General features: G+C 36.6%; 1 protein-coding gene across 1 annotated transcript; it reads left to right on the top strand.

Moving 5' to 3' along the window:
• The first annotated feature begins 953 nt into the window (after positions 1 to 953).
• On the top strand, positions 954 to 16,448 carry LIPI (lipase I). Its single transcript, XM_062511546.1, has 10 exons — positions 954 to 1,011; positions 4,072 to 4,448; positions 6,004 to 6,112; positions 6,775 to 6,876; positions 7,907 to 7,996; positions 8,509 to 8,676; positions 10,073 to 10,165; positions 11,769 to 11,880; positions 12,238 to 12,411; positions 15,932 to 16,448. The coding sequence occupies exons 1-10, from the start codon at positions 963 to 965 to the stop codon at positions 16,017 to 16,019; spliced, it is 1,362 nt and encodes a 453-aa protein (XP_062367530.1). The 5' UTR covers positions 954 to 962; the 3' UTR covers positions 16,020 to 16,448.
• The last annotated feature ends 8,666 nt before the right edge of the window (positions 16,449 to 25,114 follow it).

Below are 25,114 nucleotides of genomic sequence, written 5' to 3'. Positions count from 1 at the left end.
TACACTATGCAAAGAGCATTCCTAAGGTGCATTTGCATCATGTTTGGATGGTTATGGTTATGGTTTCTTTCTCCTGCACTGCAAATAATTGGCACACAGATACAGCAAACTGAGCATCCACGCTTCACAACACATGAATAGTGCAGGGTTCTCTGCATTATCTGCTTCTTTGCCTCACCACAAACTTTAAAAACCTGTAGTCTACACTCCTGTATTTACGCAATTTTTAAATAAATGAGCTTCATAAAAATAAGTATTTCTTCATTTGTTTTGCAGGTGGGATACAGAGGGAATAAGGTTAAAAAACACATAGCATATCAATATTTGGGTGAGGCCTGTGGGACTCTAAGCTCCATTTCTCAGTCAGAGGGGCTTTTCAGACCCTCTCAGAATTTAGATTGGAGAATGAATCCTTGAAAAAGCTCAGATGATAATTTTATGGAAAAATCATCTCCGGAGATACAGAATTATCTCCAAGTTCTTACAGGAAGAACCTTCTGTCAGCAGAATGACCTTTTGTTCTAAGCTTTTTGCCCATCTCAGTGCCCCTTACTGCAGTTCAGTGAAACACTTAAAACCCCCCACACTGTGGATCTTTAATGGGATACACCACTAGTTACCCCACCTCCTAAACTCTACTCATGCAGGAGTTGTCAGTATCAGTATCAGCTGTCATATATCAGTAATATATGACACCACTTGCTTACGTGTAAATCTGCTGACAGACAGAGAGGGAAATAAATTAAAAATCGGTCCCTCAAAGCCCCGAAACCACCCTATCTACTGAAGTCACTCAATAGGAGGAGTCATAAATTGCAAAAGCTTGACTACAGCTTTACTTTCTGCTTCCTACTCACTCACTTCTTTGGTGTCATTTAGTTGTGTTAGAAATCTAGCATAAGGAAACACTGAATTTGCCACTTGTCTGTGGATACTACACATCACTTTTTCTCCACTTCCACATGTTGAAATTGTGTTTCTTCATCTGTTTGATATACTGGGTGAAATCAGGTAAGAACCATTAGCTTACTTGTGATGTAGAATCTTCGCTTTAATCAAATATTTAAAAAAATGAATATTCCTTAATTTAAATTAGCCAAAAGATTAAGATAAAATCTTATTAATTATGCCTAATGGAGCAGATGATTAGTAAAAAGAATTCAATAACTTTCAAACTGAGACATAAGTTTTCATTTTAAAGTAAATAGAACCGAGCCTGATACTTTATCTCTGGCTTGTACTTTGCCCAGAGACCTGCTCAGGTATGTGCACTTTGACGTAATCATCAAATAGTCTTAGTATATTCATGTGAGTTTATTGGTTGTTGCTTGTTTAATAGGTGCTTAGATTTTCAAGTTATGTGTTACATTTTAAATAGTAAAATTTAGTTACAAAAAAGACTGTGGACTTAAGGTTTTCCCCTTTTCAACCGCACAAGATAATTGAAATGCTTACCAATGTGCACAAGAAAGTTAAAATTATACATTAATTTGATTAAAGTGCATTTGTAACAGCCCAATGCTTGCGTGTGTGTTTTGATTGTGCAGAAAAGAGTGAGTACTCCGACAAGGATGTACAAAGGGCACCTGGGTATTGCTTTCAGTTTTCAGTGAGAAACAGCAATTTGTAAAACTTCCCCCAATGACTCCTCGCTAAACAATTCAAGGTATTGAATCTATAAACTTATTTGTAGTACTTATCTAATTCCACAGTAAAGACATCATAATTTTGGTTTTATTCTCTATTTCCTTTCAAAAGAATAACTTCTGTCATTTCACAGCCAAGAGTAAATTAGTTGCTTCCTTTTGACATTTGCCAGCTAGTAAATAAGTTTGGCAGTTAAAGTAACTTCCTTGTGATAGATTTCTCACTCCTGCAGAACAGATTGTGTCTGGTTTATGTCACTGTCATTCCACTGGTTTTAGAAGAAGTAATTTTTATTTTTTACCAATTAAAGGATAAAAAGAAAATCAAAATATTTAAAGCAATACAGAGCAATATCTTATCATGAATCTTTTATATTTTAGATATGAAGGAGGGAATTTTAAGGATCAGTGATTAAACTTGGATTTGAAGACCACACCAGGCAAAATAAGAGTTTCATGTTGTACCTTTGGAACTATAATCAAGTGACTGGTTTTTATTTTCACTTTGCAGATGAAGTTAATGTAATGTAATTTATATTCTAATTTTATCATCAATATAAATATTTGAAGACCAGAAACCAAATGTGACACATATTGTTAACATCTCAGGATCATGTCACATGCAGGACTTTGACCAAGTTCTTGATTATTATTTTTATTACAATCAGCTGAATGTTTTTTAATTTCAGAACTTCTTGGATAAATCCAAGCTATGAAATGAGTTGCCTTCCTGTATCAGTTGATAGTTAATAAATGGTCTAGTAATCTCAGTAAAAAAAAGTTACTTATATTATTATATGTTTAAATTAGGAAAACAATGGTATTTATTTTGAAATATAATTCTGTCTTTTTCTCCATAATAATTATAGTCATAATTGTAATTACTGTCATAACATGGTAATAAGCATGCAAGTTTTGTCTGGTTGATTTGCAGCAGGAAGTTTCAGGTTATTTTTAAAAGTGTGTAACTTCAAGCCTGCTCTTGTTTGGACTATATCCATTATTTATTTTGTGATGTCCAGCTCAGAGGTGACCAGTCTAGTCCTTGTAGATATATGGTTTGGCATTAGAGGTGATTGCTCTAGTTCCCTAAATTAGTGAATTAGTGTCTTTAGTGCCTTTTTTGAACCTTTAGTGCACCTTGAATGCTGTAATTCACATTAGCTGTGCTTCGACCTGACCTGTAGTACTGAACACATATTTCAGATACCTTGTAAGCCACCCACACTTGCCTGTTGCAGCTTTAAAAAGGGGTGCAGGCTTGCTGTCCACCTCAGATACAGTGGATTTGATTTTGCCTGCGAGCTGCTCTCCAGAAAAGGAGAAGGGCTGGAATTGCTTCTCTTATGACTCAAAAAATCTGAGAAATTCAGGGTTTTTTTAAACATTATTTTTAAGAAACTAAGAAGACACTTTTTATTTTCTCACTTTTGCTTTCTTGATAGTGACTTGTTTTGCAAAGATGTTAATGACAGAAGAGTTGAGAAAGGTGCCATCAAGCACCAGAGAGACAAAAGCCTTGACTACAGTAAGAAGTCAAGAGATGGGCCAAAAACCTTGGCCAAAAACCAACTAACACTGTAGCAAAGGTGAAGAGGCCATAGCAGAAGAACTGACAGGTGTTGGTGTTCTGCCCAGAGTCCTGAAGTGGTTTATCCACACAATGTGACCTCAGCAGCCAGGGGATAACTTTAAAGTGTGAATTTTGGATATTGATAACCAGACAGGGGTGAAATTTAGCCTTTTAGACTCTTTTGAAAACCTCCATCCTCTTGTTGACCAGCTTAACTTGGTATATCCTAACTGTCCAAGTACAGACAGAAATGCTAAATTCTACTCTTTGTCTTTTTCCATTATGTACACTGACCCTAACTCTTATTTTTTCATGCTCAGAGCAAGATTCTTTGTTTCTTGGTAATGGTGCTTTTATGGTGATCCAAAGCTAAGAAAGGGTTCTGGATCATTCCTATTTTGTCAGGCAGTTATTTTTTATTGCTAGATCAAACAAATAAGGTTTAAGGATTGGCAGCACAGCCACCCTGGCTCAAAGAGGAAGAAACAACCACAACAACCCTCCTGTTTCTACAGCACTTGTGAAAAATTCTGAGAACCTGCCTTTGATGGTGAAGTAAAGGATTTTATCAACACTGACCACTAATTACTACTTATAAGGAGAAAGTACACTGTTCATGAAAAATTAGGATAATTTCACATTTGAAGGGTTTGGAGGAGCATAGTGGTATCTGCAGAATCATTAATTGAACTGTGGTTCCTTGTTTGGTACATGTATTGACACATCTTTCCAAAGGTCAAGAATAAAGAAAATGGAAGTGCTCCACTTTCAGCAGGAAAGAAGAGTGAAGAGGTGGTATTTCAGGAAGCCCAACTCATCAAATGACTGTCTTAACATTTTCATCTTTTTCAGATGAGGAACAAAAATGTCCCGAATTTACAGACCTTCACATAGGCAATGCTTTGTCTGGAACAGAACTCCATGTTCAGCTACTCCTATATACGAGGGAAAATCAAGATTGTTCCGAGAGACTCATTGAACACAATGTTACTGCATCTGAGTACCTGAATACAGCCAAGAAAATTGTCTTTGTTATTCATGGCTTCAGGCCAACAGGATCTCCTCCAGCGTGGTTGGGTGACATGAAGGAGCTTTTACTGTCCGTAGAGGATATTAATCTCATTATAGTTGATTGGAATCGTGGTGCTACCACTGTGAATTACATGACTGCGGTGGAAAACTGCAGAAAAGTTGCAGAAATACTGAAGAATTATGTTGACCAGATGCTGGTAAGGCAGAGCATTGCATCTGCTCTGAATAATTGTCAAGAACATGGTCTGAGTGGGAATGAGTATTTAAAATATACCTATAGAGAAGTCCAGTGAACAATATCAAATCACATTTCTTTAGAGAGATATTACTAACTTTACATGCAGTGATTATTGCATATATTTAACTTCACCTGAGTTTTTGTTTCCCTTTCACTGAAATGCACCTGAATGTGCATCTGATTTCTTGAACCAGCTAGAAGTTTTAGATCTTCTGGAAAGAGTGAATTTAACAGTGGGGAAGTGAGGGGAGAGATGTTCAAATCGTGTGCAGAATAAACATTTTAAAAAAGCATCACACTACTCTTTTTAGCATTAAGCTACTATAAATAAAGGTTTTAAACAATTAATAAACCACTGGCAAAGATACAAATATTCAATCCAAAATGGTATAAACTTCTTGTCTCTAGAGGCAGTTGCTGAAATCATAGTTGAAGCCAGTGGTCTTAACTTGGTTGTAGATTTATTGCTGGATCAAATGAACAAAACATGCCATGATATTATTTATGCCATTGTCTTGTTTGTCACTTGAATTTTCTTCTTTTCTCATCACTTATTTCTCAGAAATTCAGAAATTTTGAATGCTGTGCAGTAAAAAAATATTCGTGTGGAATCTGAGAAAAGCATCCAACATTTTGAAAAAGGCCGAGGTGAAAGGAGAGAAAGCTTATCAGGATCTCTCCTCTGGGACTAGATACGGTGATAAGAATTTGCAATTGTGCAAGTAGATTTATTATTATAGAATAAAAAATACTAAATAGGACAATAAGATGAGTCTCCAAGTTAATTGCTGTTTACAGATCTGCCTGGCAAACAGTGACAGTGTGTGTGAGTCCTGAAAGTGGTGGTGGCGGGGGGTTCTGTAATGTCCCACAGCTATCAGTTTCACACTTCCCAGTTGTTGTGATGCTTTTCTAGTTTGTTTTGAGACATACTAATATTTCAGATCCTGTGTGTCACCCCATCATTTTGCAGGGATTTGAACTAGGTCAGCTGACACTGTTTTAAGAGTTCTTCATTGGGTTTTTATTTGGGTTTTTTGGAATACTACCTGCTTTTAGTCATTTTAAGGTGTGCATTTGGCACCATTATTCAGCAGTTGTGTGGCATAAGTATTTGTTAATGGTATTATGTTTTTAAATTTATTTTATTGGAAGGATAAAGCAGGGAAATAGGGTTTTTCTCCTCATTTGTAGCTTTGGTTTCTTATATCTGATAAATGTCTTCCTCTTCCCTTCCCTGCTCCCCTTCTAACATAATATGACATTTCAGAAGAAATGTGACTCAAGCTTCCTTTTTACATTTTTCTATGTAAAGAATTTCATAATTTCTACATTTTAACTGATATAGAATTACAAGCTGAATCTTTGTAACTTTGTAGGGGTTTTTTTTAGAGCTAGAAAGTCAGAAATATAATTTAAAGTATTGAAAAAAAAGTGAAAACTAAATCAGCCTACTGATTTTTGTTCCATTAATTCTGTGTGTGACTGCCTTTGGTGGTTTTTTCCCCTGATAGGTGGGGGGAGCTTCTCTTGACTCTGTGTACATGATTGGAGTTAGTCTTGGTGCTCATGTAGCTGGTTTTGTTGGCCAGAAATATAATGGCAAACTTGGCAGAATTACAGGTAAGGCTCTTAATCCCAGTACACATATTCTGTTGTGCCTTGTATTGTTGTCAGAGCACTGAGACATCGACAAACGAGAACTGAATATTTGATGACATACATGAGGAAAAATATAGCCCTGATAGCAGTTCAGGAAATTGAGCAAGTCTGCCTTCAGGACATAAATTACAGATTAAATTTTCCAACCTGGTTGCCTCTAGTGTCTCAAATGAAAATTGAGTGCTACATCTAAATGCCACTTAAGTTAAATGATATGCTACCTGAGTGTCTGACTAGTTGTGTTCTGGAGATGAGAGCAGTTATACTGTGCACTTTGGTTTTATGAACTGTATAATAGCAACAGTATTTTCTGGGAAAAAGGAAAAACAAATTCTCCTGATCTGATCCCCAGAGCTCTTGGCTTGTATTTACCTGAATAAATGGGAGATGAGCACATCTAGTTACAGAAAGAGAGAAATTTGTAGATATGGGTTGATCAGTCTTGTGGTGGGAATGTTTGCTTTTCTTAGCAGGCTGAAGAGAAAAATTATGCTTTTTATTAGAAAGTTATTAACTTTTGTACCAAGAAAATGAAGAATCACTGCTGAATAATGCTCACAGGTTGGTCTTTTATATATCTGTAGAAGGAGCCTATTTATGATGCAAATGTTGTTTTTATTCAGGTCTGGATCCAGCAGGCCCTTTGTTCACTCAAGAACCACCAGAGTACAGACTGGATCCTACTGATGCACAGTTTGTGGATGTAATCCATTCAGATATTGATGGTAATAATATAGCCTTTACTTGCCTATTTCAGCTTGAGGAAAGGCAGGAAAGCAAAAGAGAAGTGATGAGCTGTGTCAGTAACATCAAAATAGTGCTGCAAGAGAATATTTTGTGAATGTTTTGAGAACGTTCTTTTGCTGTGCATGTGTGTATGAACACAGAGGTTGTAAGCACATGGTTATCACTGAATTAATAACTTCTGAGACAGGCTCTGCTGTATCAACTTAGTACACCACAGAGCCACTGCTTAAAATACTAAAACATGTTACTGCAAGGTTAAAAAGAACATTGTAAAGTCTGCTTCATCTATGCTTTAATCTCTGGCTTTATTTTTTCCTCAAAATCATAAGTAAACCTTTAATACCACAATTGTCCCATTATTTATGTAAATTCATATCAGTTTTCTTAATAATATTCCATTTTAAGCAGTTTCCTATACAATTTTAAATGTGAGACTGTAAAATACCAACTTTTGTAATGTTCCCACTATGTGAATAAAGATAATGTGTGGTAAAAATGAAAGGTAGGTCAGATTGAATTAACTGTTACTCATGGAATTTTGCTTACTCTTATAGGATAGGTACAAATTTTCCTACTTTGATTTACTGCTAATATTAGTGTGCTTCAGAATCCAATGTCCTGCAAAAATTAGAAAAAAATAGTGTAATGAGAATTGTACTTGGAAACAATTGTGGTTGCTGGAGAGAACATGAATTTCATAAATTTATTTATATAAATAATATCTCAGTTGCATCTGTTTATGTTCTTTCCCTTTTGCAGCAGTAGGAATCTTACACAATTTTGAATACATTTGTGTTCAGCATTTTACATATATATAATTTTCGTAAAGACAAAATAAACCCCTTGACTTTTATCTCAGAGTATGACTTCGATTTACAGTACAAAAGGAATGGTATAATTGCCAAAATTTTCTTTAAAACTTGCATGGTTTTTGGAGTGAATGTGATGATAAACAATTGCCTTTGTAATTGTTTATATTTTTTTTTATTCATTATGTTTTTACTTTAGCACTAGGTTTCAAGAAGCCTTTAGGAACCATTGATTTCTATCCAAATGGAGGAATGGATCAGCCTGGTTGTCCAATAACACCTTTCAGTGGTAAATAAAAATATATTTAATTAATGAGAAGAAAAGTTTGAGATTAAATTTAAAAAGGTTAAATTGAATTTAATGTACACTGCACTTAGTCAGTAATATGGGACCTGAGACTGTATTCTTTCTTTTCCATTGCTATGCAAAAAAAGAAAAATAATGAAGATATTTGAAAATAATCTTTCTATAACATACGTATCCCATAATATCATTAATATTGGCATGATGGAATTAGAATAGAATAGAATAGAGTAGAATAGAATAGAATAGAATAGAATAGAATAGAATAGAATAGAATAGAATAGAATAGAATAGAATAACATAACTGATAATAACTGATGTAGTGTAGTGGCGTAGTGGAAGGTGTTCCTGCCCAAGGCAGAGGGGTTGAAACAAGATGATATTTAAGGTCCTTTCCAACCCAAACCCTTCTATGATTCTACTTATACAACACCTTTTTTCATTAATAAAAAGTATTAAGTATTCATTTTATATTTCTTTTGTTTTCTCCCCTGAAGGATTAAAGTTTTTTAAATGTGACCATCAGAGATCTGTCTTCCTCTTCATGGCATCTTTGAAAAACAAGTGTGACATAATAACATATCCTTGTGACTCTTATTTGGATTACAAGAGAGGAAAATGTGTTGATTGTGGTGCTTTCCAGCCAATGTCCTGCCCAGTACTGGGTAAGTATTTCCATATCTGTTCTGGGCTGGGTAAGATTTCCTGGGAAGTAGTTTAGAGTTCATGGGTTTGTCTTCTTTATAGTTATCTCCATTAGGCACAGGTGCTGAATGTTCCTGCTCTTTGGTCTTTATGCTTTCCAGTCTGGAATGGATTCAGTGTTTCCCCTTTCTAGAGAGGAACTGCTAGTGCTTAGTTCATCACTTGAGGCTTTAAAAGTGTCTTATGAACCCTAGAGGACCTGTGTTTTTTATTTGAGAGTATTAATGTTTAAAGTAACTTTAGGTTTCTTTCGCTCTTCCTTTGGAATCAAGCTTTTATTTGGAGGGGATTTTAATTATTTTGGGGGGTTGTTGCTTTTAGAGAGGATCTGGGTGCAGTTTGAAAAGAGCTACAATAGTGTGAGCATTTCCTAGTTGGCAAAAAATTTAAATGTAAGAAATTTAAAAAACACATAATTAGAAGTTAACAATCAATTTGTATCTTGTCTTTTTTTGAACCCTTGTGCCGAGATGTCCATGTGACATTAGTTGCACTAGGTTAGAAAAAAAAAAAAACATAGATAGATCTGTGTGCTATTTTTTGAAAAAAAACCCCAACCATAATGAGCCTTTATAGTAGGAAAGAAAGACTCCAGGGCTCCCCTAGAATGGTTATTAGCCATGCCTGATGCACTTGGACAGAATGCCCAAGGTAGAGGTGGAGAAATATTTCCCCAGTCAGCTGCTGAGTCTGGGAACTGAATAGAGAAGCAGCATCCTTCTGTTGCAATCTTTCCTGTTTCCTGCTTTGCAGTGGCAGCTCTGCAGCCTGGAATTAGCCCTCCTTGTCCAGGTAGAGAGGTTAACAGGGAGAGAACAGGATCATCCATTCTAGAAACAAGGACTTTTAGAAAGCCCCAAAGACAAGAATCATGGAATTGTATCAATTTCTTTCTACAAAAAATCCATCAGCTTAGGGGGTTTGCAGAGTATCCTACATTTTATTAAACAATATCTACAAATAGGCTAAATAATTTAAAAATATTTAATGATTCAAAAGGAAGAAAGGAAAACTATTCTGTAAGTGCTCCCTGCAAATTTTCAGGCTACAGTTTTGGGTTTGTTTTCATTACTTCTGCAGGATTTTGTAGGCACTACTTTTTTGACTTAGTGTCTAGACTAAAGAGGTAACTATTACATTATGTCATTTCTGTGATACTAATATATTAAAAGAATTAAATACTTGCATATTACAGTCTATTTTGCTCAGAGGATTCCTTTTTTCTAGTCAGTTTTCTTTCACATTTAAGAAAATTAAAGCCAAATTTGTCACTGTGTGAGATTCTTTTGTGTCAACATATGTGTATCATGATTTTGCTGAATATCTGAAATGAAATATTTAAACTTTGGATTTCAGGTTATCATGCTGATAGATGGAAAAACCTGTTGATACCATATAGCTCACCAACAAAAGCTTACTTTGATACCTCGGGCCAAGACCCATTCTGCAGTGAGTGACTAAATACATACATAAAACCTTTTTATAAAAATTTATTACTGTTATTTTTTAGCTGATCTGGAGTGAAAATGTGTTAAAAGTAGCAAGTTAGGGTTAGCCACCGTGTAAGATGATGTAAAAAACCTTGAGGTAAGGGTCAGTTCACAGACTGGAGGAAGAAGGGGAATGATGGTGGCAGAAGAAAAAGTAATACTGTGTCAAGTGGGAAAGAAATGTAACTTTAAAAGTAATGGGATGGACTGCCAGAAGGAAGAAGGAAGCCAGAAAATGTGAATCAATTGGGAGGGCAAGAGCTGGACTGATGGAACCTGCTTAGATGGGATCGCTGCTGTCATTTTCAGAGAGCAGGAAAGGGAAGTGAGACTGCCCTGGGTGGGGGACAAAAAAGAGACACTTCTATGTTCCACCCCTGGAGGAGATCACCCTACAGTCAACTAAAGCTACTCCATGTCTCCCCAGGAGTAAAACAGTGAAGGCAAAACTTGGCTGGCAGCTTCACTACTGTGGCAATGATCTCTCATGCCATGGGCTCCACCTGCAACAGTTTAGATATCTACCTACCCACGTGGGTCCATCCTAGATTCTCATCCAATTTCAGTGTGTATTAAAAGACTTTAGCACCCTTAATGAGTGCAACACATGCCTCTAATTATTTATGTTTAAGGTTCTTTCATTTAGGGTTTGGGGATAGGCTTGCAGGGAATAAATGTGAAATTAAGTTTTCCCATTAATTTTGTCCATCATCTTGGCAGGTTTTGTGATCAGGTGTCTTCCAAAGGATTGAGGAGAGATTAATGAAGTGATGGATTTTATGTTGTATTTTTTTTTTTTTACATAAAAAACTCCTCTTTCCAGTGTCTTCCAGCTCAACCCAAACCTGGTGCTACTGTTCTTCCCTGCCCCTCTCTGGTGGTGGTAGAAGAGAGAAAAGAGGGAGAGAAATATTATCAAAGATAGGAGAAGGCACATGGAGCAGAATAAGCAACATTGTAATGACAGTATAAATTTAAAGGAAAATATGCAAAATCAAGAATAAAAACCTATGCAAAGTCAGGAAACAAAACCAATGAGTCTGAAAAAGATTTATTTATAAATAAATAAATATATATAGTAAATATATGTATGTATACAATAAATAATATATATAGAGAGAGTATTAATGAATTAAAGTCTAATTATTAGTAATTTGGAAACCTGAGGAAACAGAAATGAATGAGATGTCTTAAAAAGAAGGGAAAATGGAAACTTGAGCAAGACAAGGCCTCATATGAGGTCTGGTCTTTTAGGAGAGGATGATAATAAGCAACATGCCAAAAAATAAAGAAAATTTTACTTGGTGTCCTGACTGGGAGCAGTAAAGGTGTGTGGTTCCAGTACTGGTCATGACTACAGAAGGCCAGGTCAGGGTTTCTGAGTGTGTGAGGCAGGTCAGCAGCAGGTCAGCTTTTTACTCTCCTTTGAACTGGTAGTGTAAAAGTAAAGAGTCACTATTCCTATCATCTACCAGTGAATACATGTAGCAGGGTGGTAATACCAACTGTTTCCTGTTGAGGTCATTTTTTTGACTCTCATGATTTCCTATTTCTTCCTGCAGTGTATAACTACTTACTGGACATTACTACCTGGAATAAAAGCACTAGGAGAGGTTTCATTAAAGTTAAAATAACAGATTATGCTGGGAACACAGTAGAGTCACAGATGAATAGGTATGTTGCTCTTTGTCTTTAAATCTTTTTTTTTTATCACTTTATAGGACTAATTTTCTGAGTTTTCTAAATCTTTTAACTTGTTAGTTAGTAAGTTGAAAAGGTATCTTGAGTTTGTTAAGACTTGGCCATGGCACTATTTCCTGGATGTGTCTCAGTGTCAGGGGCAATGCCCTCACACTGAAACAGTCCTTTCCCAGGTCCTTGCTTGGTACTGCCTTGAATCCTGTTCCAGCTGTCCTCCTTCTGAATGCTCAAGGTTGATACATCTCACAAGATTTCCCAGGTTAATGATAATGCTAAGCAATAATAAATATTACTCAGCTAACAAAAGCCTGACTAAATATTTTTCTTTAGTGAAGCTTCAACATTTCAGCAATATAAAAGAGTCAAAATACTGACTGGATTTCACCGAGACGTTGAAAACATTGCAAAAATTTCCTTGACCTATTCTACGAAGACTTTAATAGGCCCAAAACACAAGCTTAGGATTCTTCAGATGAAGCTGAAATCTCTCAGTAATCCAAAAAGGTGAGTGTTTGTCATGTATCACAGCTGGGTATCAACTAAGTTGCTCATGATATTTTCTCAGTAACCTGTATTTCCCTGCAATTTTTTTTTTTTTTTAGTTGCATATTACTAAGTGTAAGAATATTCTTCTCATCCTCCTGATGATCAGATTGGTCATGTGGAAGAGCTGCTGTGTACATTAACATTTAGTGCACAGCAGCTTGTACATGGAAGTGTCACACATGCTGTGTGTCTTAGCTGTGCTTTCAAGGACCAGCCTGACTTACACCTGCATGGTCAGCTTCTCCTCCATAAGATAAATTTTATCAAGCACTTTTCTGATTTTCTCATGTGTCTATACAGAGCTTTTCACACTCAGGTGTGAAATGGAGCACTTCATCAACATGTGCAACTGGAATAGTTTTTTTGGTCTTATTAATGAAGGTAAAAAGTTATTCTAAGATCAGAACACAGTCTGTGTCTGCTTACAGTTAAAATTAAATAATCTGCCTTTTGGTTTTGGGTTATTTTGCTTGGTTTGTTTTTTTGTTTTGTTTTTTTGTTTCTTTTTTTTTGTAATTGAGTGTAATTACTAAGATTTTATTAATTCTGGTTTACAATATTTCACCAGTATTACTATATGTTCATTTTTTAAATCTCCAAATTTACTTGTACAGTAACACTAACAATTACATTTTGCATTTGCCTTTTGTAAAAAGAACATATTACATGAAATAAGTAAGAAATATCCAGGAGTAGCAAGAATGTTTTATTTGAGAGTTGTTACTTTGTTTCTTATTAATGGCAGATTCAAGAAAGTCAAAATTTAAAATAAAAACCTAAAAATGCTTATCAAATAAGTAATATCAAATGAGTAATGAGTGTGAATAATATTTCAACACTTAATAAGTCTTAAGCCAGCGTATTTTGCTAACTTGAGATGTAACATTTGAGGATTTCTTATATGGTGTATGATAATAGCCTTGTAGAAATTCGGTATGATACTTTGCAAAAATTATGAAACCTTCTTACATTAATCTACTATTTTAGATTTACTGATAAAGAGGAGGAGATAGATGGGAGAGACTTAGGAAGAAACAAAACACTCAGTAATCAAAATAGTACCCCCGAATGTACATACATTTGACTTTATTAACTTATTGAAAGCCATAAGTCTCAAGCTCTGAGGTGAAAATATCATGATTTTATTTGAAAGTCCTTGGTGATGAGAGAGGGTGAAAAGTTCTAAATCATATTGCAATTTTTTTCTTAGCCCAGTCATGATAAATCAGAAGATATATTTCATGTAAGCCTGTCAGCACTTGGGACTTTCTAAGATAATGATCTAGCAAGCAAACAAGAAAGATTTTCAGTGAACAGCCCTTACAGGGTTTGAGTTTTCATTCCTATTAGTCTGACTTGTGAGTTTAAAAGTAACATGCATTTCATATGCTTTAATGTAGGATCCACTAAAGTCCTTCATGTGGAGCCTCATTAGATTGCAGCTGTAGAGGCATGTTAGGTACTTTTAAACAGCAGTGAAAAATACTGTATCAAATCAGCATGTGAAGGTAATTTAAATGCAGATGTTACAGCATTATTGATTGGTATAATTACCTAATTGCTCATTGTAATTATACTAACCTATATTTACGTTATTTACATATAATTACAACAATTATTTGAATACAGGATGATCAACTAGAAACTACATTAAAAATTATTCACAACAAAGTATTATATAAAAACCAGGGGACAGATGCAGGGATAAAAGACAACAGGAGTCCCAGTCTCCCCAGGTCTGGGTTAATGGCAAACTGTGGGAGTTTGGAGAGTATCACAGACAATTGTCTGCTGGGCTGGTCCACTACTCACACAGATGGTGTGTGAATATGGGAGTGCTGAAAGATACACGTAATTTTCATGCTTTTCTTCTGATCCCTGAGACAAATCGTTTCTGCTCCCCCAGTGAACCAGAAGGCTTTGCTAACTTTGTGCATGTCCAGGTGTCAGTTATCCCAAAAAGCTTATGAACCTGTCAGTGAATTCAGCCTCAGTTAAAGGGCAAGGTGAATGTCTCAAAGGTATTTAGCCCAGACACCTTTGGGGTTTTTTGACCAAAACAGGAACAGAGATAATATAAAGAAGACCTTGCAAATACCTCTTCTGAACAAGTGGAGCATGCCCATGCTTTTTAGTAGACAGCAGAGAAGCCATTTGGGTTGAGGGTTTATGGAAGCCCTCATCTAACTGAAACATTTTTTGTGTTTTGCTCCTTGTTGGTGAACCTGCTCACTGCTCAGAGTTACTTTCCTTCGAGGCATTTCTGTTACTCAGTAATCACAAAATGAGATGGATTGCACTTCAAATGAGATAAAATATGTTGCTTTTATTTCTAGAATTCAGCATTAGGGTTTGGCTAGGTATTTTGTCCCCTGTGCAAAAATACCATAATAATGAAACTTTGAATTCAAAACAAATTGTTGATGGAATGGATGAAATTCTATGCTTTGCATTGTACAAAACACTAGAATTCACCTTGATCTTTTTAGTCATAAAATTACTGTCATAACTTTGTAGACACCTTAAAAGGTGTCATATTCTTAAGTAGAAATCTGACAGTCTTTTCACATACAGACAGGCTGAGTCTTAACTGGTTGGAAATCTCATATGAGTGGGCAACAACAGAAATGCCTGGTGTGCTGTTCTCTCCTTTTGCTGTTTCACTCTATTCTACATCCCAGGCTGAAATGAATTTTGTGGTAGAGCCACATTTATGAGTTCAGAGCAATAGAGAAGATAATTTTAAACAAAATAAGTCTCACGGCTTGTATGCTATGGAGGTGCCACCAGAGGGTGTGTCCATCATTTGCCTGTTCAAACCAGCTCTCCCCATACAATAGTGCATGAAGAGCAGAACTGTGACCTGCCTCTCTCTTAAAAGGCAGAGCACTTATATTGATCTCAAGAAGCATGTTTTTCATGTATATGTAGCTCCCTTTGTGGCCTCTTTATGTGTTCCTGCAGTATTAGCTAGCTGTGAGTTTTCTAGGTGTTTAGGAGACAAATTGGTCTCTTGCATTAAAAATTTTTACACATGCTGTCATTGCAAGTGAAAGAGGAAATATTATGATGTGGTTCTTTACTTCCCTATGTAAAATAAAAGCAGAGAAATTTTCCTACCAAGGGAATGCAAAATAAATTATTCAGACCCTATGTTAACAGGAATTGTGAGGATTTTAGGTCATGCTGCTAAAGCGTTAATTTGAATGCAGATTAATAGCTGTAATGGATTAAATGCTTCATCTTTCTACTTCAGACCAGTGTGATACACTTCTTTGCACCATCCAGCTGATGTTTGGTTGTTTTTCAGTCCATCAAAGCTACTCTAGAAATGCATTAAATAGGACATAAACTTAGACAAGTACTGTCTCTGAGAGCTGGTAAATATTGGAGGCTTAATAATTAAAATACTGGAATATTTTTCTGTTAAGGTTAACTTTTTCTACTGTGATTTTTTTTTCTTTTTGTGCTTTTGTAGGCTAGAGCTGTGCAGATATGATTTTGTACTGATGGAGAAGACTGAACTGACCTTCAAACCTATCCCTTGCTCTGAGAGGGGTACATGAAAAGAGAGCTACTACTAACCTAATTTCTCTCAGAGCAGTGACATTTTGATGCTTCCCCAGGATAAAGACTGCAATGAGAAAGGAAATGAGATAAGCTAGATTTATTTTTCAAGAGTCTACCTGATAATGTGCAGTACTTGCTCTGAGTGCCTTAGGCTGAAATTAATTGAAAAGTTCAGACATATATGTGCTTGGAAAATTATTTGAGTAAAGTAAATGTATCATGCTGGAGAACATGCAGTGGTCTGTTCATTACTATTTGTTAGCAATGAAGCAACTACTGAATTAAATATGAATTATCTGCATAATCCTGGCACATTGCTTGTCATATGTATATTTAAATATTTATTATTTGTAATGGCTTTTACATGGAAACATAATGATGTGTCTACTAAGTGAATTTAATAGACGGTGCACGTGATCTACGGATCTAATACACAACAGTTTTGTTCATTGGATAAATGAATTCACATTTTCTCTTTATATGATGTCTCAGTATGAGAAGTGGAACAATAATATTTGTAAGTACATTTGTAAATTTTCCAGTGTAAATATCTTGTCTTTATGCTCATCATAGATGAATGCTGTTGCAATCATTCTGTTTAGTTTTTTTTTTTTTTAATAAACACTATGGACAGGAGTGTTGTTTCAGATACAAAGTAATCTAATGTCTCTTCTGAGGAGAATAACTTGGAAATAAATGTATTTTCGTTTTTGTTTCTGTTTGGGCCTCTTGGAATTAGAGCTGCTCTTTGGGTTGAGACTGATGGCAGCTTTCCACCTATTGGGATGTGAACAGGAATAAATGGTACAAAAAGATTACCTCCTCCAATTCAGAAAACAATGTTTTCTTGTCCCAGACTGCCTTTCCTGATGGAACTGATTGGAGGACAGATGGGTTTATTTTTCTTCTGTAAGGCTGTTTCATGTGTTTCATGCTGGTTCCTCATGCAAACAGATCCTATGCACATTATCCATTTCCTTTCTTTCCTGTGCCCCCTCTGTCCCTATGCTTGACAGCAATGCTGCTTGGTTGAACCTATTAACCAATTTCATCTGACTGTCACTGGAGTGGGATGTCCAAAACCCATGCATTGTATGTTTTCTTGTGAGTTGAAAGTTGGGTTGTAAGGAAGATGGAATATAGTGTCCTAAGGCAGGCAGGCATGTTTTTACAGCTGGAGACTGCTCCAGCAGGCTGATCAATCCATGGAAAGCTCTGAACCAGCCATTGCACATGCTTTAACTTGTCCAGACAAACCAAAAAATATACAGACTTGTGGACTGACATGCTTATGGACTGACCCTTCAAAAAAATTATTTCTAGAGAAATAGTAATTACATTACCACAGGCAATTACCATAGCTATAGTCAAATTCTCAGCTTGAGCATTTTACTATATAATTCCTGGTTCCTTTCCTTTGAGGAAGTAATTAGGAGATATACAGGAGAAGACATATTTTTCTGCTTATATGCTTATGTGTGAAGGAGTGGATTTTAAAAATTTCTCTTATTTTCTGTTTTTTGAAACTGCTGTTACTCTCGTTATTTCATTCTGCAGGTTTTTGTCCAGCCTTTTCTCTCATCTACCCTAGTCTGACCTTAACAAGTCTCTGAGTCTGCTTTCTTTCCTCATCTTGCCTCCAAATACCTGCTACTTATATCCCTTTGAACAAGCACAGAGACCTGAGACTAGATTTCAATGTCTGGAAATAGAATCTTTCAATGTGTGATATAGATATTCAGGCATAGAAATATATCAGACTGAGATACCTTCCTAAATTATTTCTGTTTTCCCTATAGACACAGGAAGGCATACAGACATGACTAAGTGTTGCTCAGTGCTGTGATAAGGGAATGATAATATTTTATAAAGGGCATGATATTTTCACACAATTTAAACATTCCTATAAAATATGTGGGATGGGAATAGTGTTTTTTTGCCTTGATTTTCATAAGTTTTGGGTAAAAAGAAGCAGTGGGGTTGATAACTGGATTTCCAATAAGCAGCATGAGACAAAGAAACTTTCTATTCCCAATTTCCAATTTTAGCTGGTAAATTCTGGGTTTTTTTTTATAAGAGGGACTGTTCCAAGGCAGTGCATTTCTAGCACATAATTGCACTTCTCAAGTGGCTGAGTGAGCACTTGTGTCTCCCAGCACCAACAAAACGGGCTGTAATTGTTTGGAAATGCAGTGCATTCTGTGGCTCCCTGCCACATGCTACTTTGTACTAATTGTGTCAGCTCTCAGACTCAGCAGAGGATGCCATAGTCAGGCAGAAAATGAAGATCTTCCAGGGAGTTCCCTCTTCTGAAGCAAATGGAGGTGGTGGCTCAGTGGAGAAACCTTCTGCATTAGAGCTGAAAGAGAGACTGGACTCATTGCAGTTCATTTGTGCATTTGTTTTCAGAGTGCAAGACACCTGCTAATGTTGTTGATTGTAATACAGAAAGGTGTCATTGGGGAAATTCAGAAAGGGCTGAAAACACCAAATCAGCTTCCTTTGAGAAAATCTTAAGTGGTGAATTAGGTGATTTCAGACCAGTTTGATTTAAATTTAAATGCTTGCCTTATACAGCTGCCCTAAATGCTCCAGTTTTCTCCTCGCTCGATATTTGGCAATAAACCCTGTTGGGTTGCTCGGTGATGCCACTGTGCTTTGATTTTCTCACCTGTAAGATGGAAACACCAATTGGTGATGATAAATTTGTTAACTTTTTTAAAAAAGTGTGCTTGTATCTAGTTTGTTAAACAGTAAGGGAGAATCTCTATGCACAAGATATATCCCGTGAGTAAATGTAGGCTTTGTAATTAATCACTGTATCGTAGTGATACCAAAGGGATCTCATAAGTGTGTACTTGTAGTAAGGAACTCTAAGTTGGTTCATCAGATGCAACAAGCTTAGGAAATCTAATGCAGTATTTCTATTTAGTGTTTAGTCACCGGGAGATTAAATTGTTCAGTGTCAGGTTTAAAAAATCTCATACAAACTTGTTTTCCCTGTGTGTGTATAGGACCTGTTTAGTATTTGATCAAGCCATCTTTTCTTTTAACTATACTGTTTGGAATGGCATGACAGGAAGGATATGTCAAGATTCTCATTAAGTGCTAGGAGTCACTGGAGCAAGCAGTATCTTACTTGGATGAGAGGCAATGAGTATAAGACAGGAGATGTTTGCTGCATTACCATTTTAATTCACAATAGGCTGAAATGGTCTAGATCAAAGTTACGTAGGTCAAGACCATTTTCTAGTTTAATTTGGGATGGCTTTATTGATTTCAGTGTTGCTATACAGAGCTAAGGCTTGTGGTTTATGATCTCTGCCTCAGATAAGGATTGATTACACCTTGCAATTACTTTTTTGTATAAGGTGAAGTGCAGATATATGATGGTGGAATTAAGGGCTAGGTTTATATGCAGCTAAGTGGAAAGCAATTTAATAAAGAGATGCTGAAAGGAGGTTGGGTATCTTTTTAAGAAGAAGAAAGCACTCTAAAAACATCTACTCTTCTCATGTGAGTTTTGTAAATAGAGTTATAAGTTACTTCTGAAGGCGTATTTCAGGGAAATTAATAATCACATGAGGCATTAATGTCTGGATGGAAACTGATGGGTCAATACAGCACAGGTGATGAGTCAGAAAGGAAGGATTCAGACACAGGGTCCTAAACAGGTACTAAAACAGGCTAAGTCCACGGTTACCTTCTGCATTTGACAGCTGCCACTGACAGCACTCAGCTGGTGCCTCAACTTCTTTTTCCCCTTTCACGTTTCCAAGGTTTCTTTTGAGCTTATCGGGACAGAGAAAGCACAGGATAGCCCAGGAACTGGAGTTCTTGTTGGGAGAGACTCCTGGGTGACAGGCCTTACTTCAGGGGCTGTTAATATAATTTTAATACTGAATGGTCAATATGTAAATCCTAAAAGTCTCTGTTCAGTTGTCAATTTCAAGTGAACTTTCTGTCCTTTCTTTCAAGGTAAGAAGCAGCCTGTATGGCTGCTGCCACAAAGCTCTGGATTTGCCTCAGCTGCCAAGGAACCTCTGCACTATGCCATCAAAATCCAGTTCTATTTTCAGCCCTTGCATCCTTCTGTGTACTGTAGGAATGTAAGAGCTGACTCCCTAACACTGATCAAGAGTGCATTAGGTGTGTGCTCCTGGAAAGCATCTTTATATTTAATTTCATATGAAAGAAGCCCACTCTGCCTGTTCTGAGACCAGTCTGCAAGGCAAAGTTGGATGTGGTAAGTCAGGATTCAGACTAAAAGGCTTATGCAGATACTGCCAAGGTGCTGTGGATAAAGAGATCAATACAATGGGTGTGTCTGAAAAATGGGAAGATGACACCTGTTTAAGAAGTGGGAGTGTGGCAGTTAATATTTATACCACAGCTCAAAATACCTTACACCCACTTGCTCCCTGCTTAACTGGAAATGAAGAGGGTGTGGTTTTTATCACGATTGTCAAATACATGCAGTTTACACATTAATTGTGTGGTGTATTTAACCTTCTCATTTCTGTTTTATATCATTCTGAGTATGAGCATAAAGAGTAGGGATAATGGTCCTACTGATAAATCTATGGAGAAACAAAGGGGAAACCATAAATGGAGATTAGAAAAATGTGTGAAGATTTTTGAAGAAATTCAAAAGTTGTCAGAAGAGGGCAGCCTTTTCCCATAAACTATAAACTAACGGCATAGAGGAAACCTCTGAATTTATTCCTTTCTCTAGAGTTATGCATGCCACTGTGGGGTTAACCTTGTTAAGGAAACTGGAACGTGCACAAAACTTGATCACAAGAAGAATGTTTGCCTTTTGTGCTGTCTTCAAAGGACATAGACCTGGCTTTGTAGAAATATTCTTTTCTCTGATGTTTAGACAATAGAGTTAAAAATGATTGTAAGATGAGTCAACAAAGGGAAATGAAATCATCCTTCTTTTTGTTTTTATTTTTAGTTAAATAGTAATGAACTTTGAATACTTTGGGTATTAAGGACAAAAGATGCTTGTTTAAATATTGCAGAGAAGTAAGCCAATCTTTAGATTAAGAGTGATCAAAGAACTAGAAAATTATATGAATTATGCATTATTAATGTATTCTTAATCATATCAATCTGCCTCAATATTTATTCAAATACAATATGTAGTTCATAAAGACTGTTTCAAATAATAAATTTTTGTCATAAACATTTGGCAGACTACACTGGTTTTCCTACAGAACTCATAGGTGTCAGTAGGCTCCAGCTACCAGGAGTCTGTAACAATTCCAGTGAATTTACGACTGCAGTGGAAAAAGTGCCAGAATTTGAAGGAACCATCGTTTGAGAACTGATAAAGAGATTATGAAGTGTTTTTGTGAAGTTTTGTTTGTTTGTTTGTTAGGTTTTTAGGGTTTTTTAATTTGTTTGTTTTCTTGTTTGTTGCTTTTTAAAAATTTCTTGTTCCGAGTGGAAGGAGTAAACTTTTGGCTGAGTCTCTGTGAGTATATTGGCTCCAAGCAGCACTGGACTATGGAGCAGGACGTCTGAATGGAAAGCCAGGCCAGGCTGAATATCTAGACTGGGAGTTGGGTCTAGACACTGGGCTGAGTGAGGACTCAGCCTCAGTTAATGAAGGTTTTAGACCTTGACTCAGCAAAGTTAAACTCCATTGAATTAAGTGATTGGTTAAGATAAAAATTAAGTGCTTTAATAGAAGCCTACCTAATTGCAGTCTCAAGTGCTTAAGTGCTTTTTGCTCAGAGATTGAAGATTATTTTAGTATTTAAAAACATCATTAAATATTTAGTTTGTGTATAATATGCATATTATGCCATTGTTCCAGTTAAGAAACAAACACACAGCATATTACCGTACTTCAAGATAGCTGAACTTTGGATATTTCCCAATGTTTTGACTAGCAAAACACATGGGTTCCTGGTAGGTCCACGTTACTGAAGAAACACATATAAACAGGAAATTTTCCCGGAACAGTATGACTCTGTCTGTTAGTTAAGCTGTCTCCTTCTGAGGCTGGTTGGAGGTAGCAGCCTTGTATCCTTGTCCCTGTATGTGTTTTTGTTACTTTCTCATTTTTCCACTCCTTTCTTTCTGGACAAAGAGAGGAGAAAGTCGATTCTGGTCAACAAAGTCACCCACTTTGAAATAATGTGTCCTTATTGTGGAAAGATTACTTAAAGAAAATCTTAAACTAGAACAATTCTTAAAATAAATATGGTAAATATACAATATAATATATAATGGTGAGGTACACTCTATCAAGCGTAGGTGTTATGCTGATTTATATCCAGGTAAATTCATCTGCCTTTCCTGCAAATGTTATTACTGGTCTATCTACCTCAGCGTACTCTGGTTGGTGTCAGAGACCTCGTGTTTCAATTGCTTCAGCTAAATTGTGTCAGTCACCTTCATTGGGATAGATAGGAAGCTTGCAGCTTTGAGGACAAGGATGACAAGTCCTAAAGAACAGAGCTGGAAGATCAACTGTGTAAAGTGGGAGAAATAAAGGAAAACTAAGGAAGCTTTTCAGAAAGTGACAGTTAAAATAATGACAAAAAGAAAGTCTGGAACCTGTCCAGGGTAAAAGAGAGAGATTTCTGGATGCAGTTTTACCTGGGAAAAGAGCTTTGAATTGCTAAAAACTGGGGGGACTTTGCTGACAGACAAAGTTCCATCCCAGTCTGAGCCATATGGTGTTCATTCTAGTTCAGATGAGTGGGTTTTAAAGTCAGAGCTGGATCCCGAGCTGTCTGTCAGCTGAAAAAGTGCAGCTCTCCATACTGGTACACTTTTTTCTGGGAGCCATGCCATCCAAACTTGGCTCAGCAGTGAGCTCCTCCTTCCCTTGCCCACTCAAGCACAGAACAAGAAGTCCCTATCACTGGAACTGCCTGTGAGTATGGCAACTCATCCGTTCCTGCACCTCCCTCCAGCAGCAACTTTTCCTGCCAACAAAAAAACCTCACAGGACCACAAACCCTACTTTACTGCTTGGTTCTTAAAGATGAAGCTCAGTGACAGAGTAACCTTGGTGTTTAAAAAATAGTAACACCTATCACACAAAAAGAATCCAAATAAACATTACTGACACTCTTCAACCCACAAAGGCTCTAAAGAGAAATAAATGAAGCACTACAGTATCTGGCCCTGAATGTCTTTTGGGTTGCAATTAAAGTATTGAAGCAGGGTCATAGCTTGTGCCAATGCTCTTCACTCCATGCATTCTCTGGTCCACATTTGTTAAGTTGCAAGGTACTGCATTTCTTTTTTGGTTGCTAGGTCTTCAGCAGAAGAAGTATTCAGCAGAATCAGTGGGAAAAACCCTCCTGATGGAAATGAGTTTGGATGAGCCTCCTCCCAACCTACCCCCATTATCTAGAGGGACATAAACATTGCACTTGATTTCTGTCTCATGCAAGACTTCAGAGAAGAGACAGTGCTTTCACACGTACAAATCCCTAGAAGGAAGATCCAACATTAAATAAAAGAAGCTTGAAATGATTTTCAAGATAGAGATGCAGCTTTTTCCTACAGTGTTAATGTATTACAGTTTGGCATCTCTAAAATACAGCTGTGAAGAATGCTGTGAGCTTGCTAATTAATAAGACTCCTTTCCTCAGACATTTCATTAACCAAAACTTTTTCGTTTTCTGCAGATGAATGCATGCATGCCTGTTTTTAACCTTTGTACAATGGCTCCTCATGTTATAATTAATTTATTTCCACTGGCAAGATGAGAATATTGGGTTATAGAAGTAATTCAAAATGAGTCATGCATAATTTATACTGATCAATACTGCGTATAACATTTTATTTTCTGTTCTGACTTTCCATTTTATAGAAATAAGGTATTGTCAGAAATACAGAACTCCAACATTTAATTTATCATCTAGCTTTAAACAAGAGACAGGTAAATATTTAGGAGGATCCAGAGACCTTCAAGATCATCTAGTCCAACCATCAATCCAGGACTACAATAAACCCCTAAGTAGTATCTGCAAGTGTCACATCCAGATGCCTCTTGGACAGTGCCAGAGATGGTGACTCCACCATCTTCCTGGTGTTTATTCCAATTATTCCAATGCTAAACAATTCTTTTCAGTGAATTTTTAAAAAAATTATCTAACCTGAACCTCACCTGGTGAAACTTGAGGCAGTTTCCTCTTATCCTTTCACCTGAGACATGGCAAAAGTGACCTACCTTGCTGTTTGGGTGTTTGAAAACTCATGCTGAGGACTGCTGCACTCTGAAAGTGAACAAGGGGGGGAATTTTATCAGGAGACTGGGCTGGTCAAGTTTCTTTGGTTTGTTCTTCTTTGAGTTTTCTCCAACTGTATCCAAGGTAGAAGAAGAATCACAAGGTTTTGTTATCTGACAAGTCAGGTGGGAAATAGGCTGTCAAGAAGAAGGTGAAAGGCATTAAAATACCTATTTTCTGCAAGGACACAGGGTAACAAATAAAAGTGATCAGCTCTCCTTCTATTTTTAGCCAAGGAGGGACTGAATGATTGCCACCATATCTGCAAGGTGATGAACATCCTCCCAAACTGGAGAAATCATGGGTGGAACAATTTACTGCTGAGAAATTTTCCCAGATTTAATGAAACTGTAGCCTTATTAAATGATAGCCTTTTCATCTTTCCCTCTTTTTGTACCTTATTTTCTTCTTTCTTGGTGGTATTGCTGATGCCATCACTTTGTAGAGAGGGGAACTTGCCAGTTCATTGGCTCCCTGCCTTCACAGGCACCCAGAGGTTGGATGTCAGGTTGCAACAGTGATGCTGGATGAAGTGGAAGGATTTCTGTTCTATAACTCCCCTGTGAGAAGCCATCAGGTAAACTCATGTTTAAACTTTTAAACACTCACACAGTTAAAGTTTCATTTCCTGTGACAAGTGCAGCACTAAATATAGCTACCTGGGCACTTCTAGAGGACAGATCCCAGATGATGTGAATTTTGCTATTGATTCAATAGTAAAATTGAATGTGAGTAAAATACAAGTAAAATACAAGAAAATTCCTTGTGATATTAGTTTTAAGTCCTCATGAGAAAGAGGCCTTTATTTACCAGGCAAAAGGAATGAGAGC

This window comes from Cinclus cinclus, chromosome 2 (genome assembly GCF_963662255.1).
Source record: "Cinclus cinclus chromosome 2, bCinCin1.1, whole genome shotgun sequence".
Taxonomy (NCBI): Eukaryota; Metazoa; Chordata; class Aves; order Passeriformes; family Cinclidae; genus Cinclus; species Cinclus cinclus.
The sequence above is the reverse complement of the archived record's forward strand: the minus strand, read 5'-3'. Positions and strand labels throughout refer to the sequence as shown.

Coding starts and splice junctions, on each gene's coding strand:
- LIPI (XM_062511546.1), top strand. CDS start 963: ATGTTGAAATTGTGTTTCTTCATCTGTTTGATATACTGGGTGAAATCA. Junction 6,877..7,906: donor AATCCATTCAGATATTGATG/GTAATAATATAG, acceptor TTTTTACTTTAG/CACTAGGTTTCAAGAAGCCT. Junction 10,166..11,768: donor GGGCCAAGACCCATTCTGCA/GTGAGTGACTAA, acceptor TTCTTCCTGCAG/TGTATAACTACTTACTGGAC.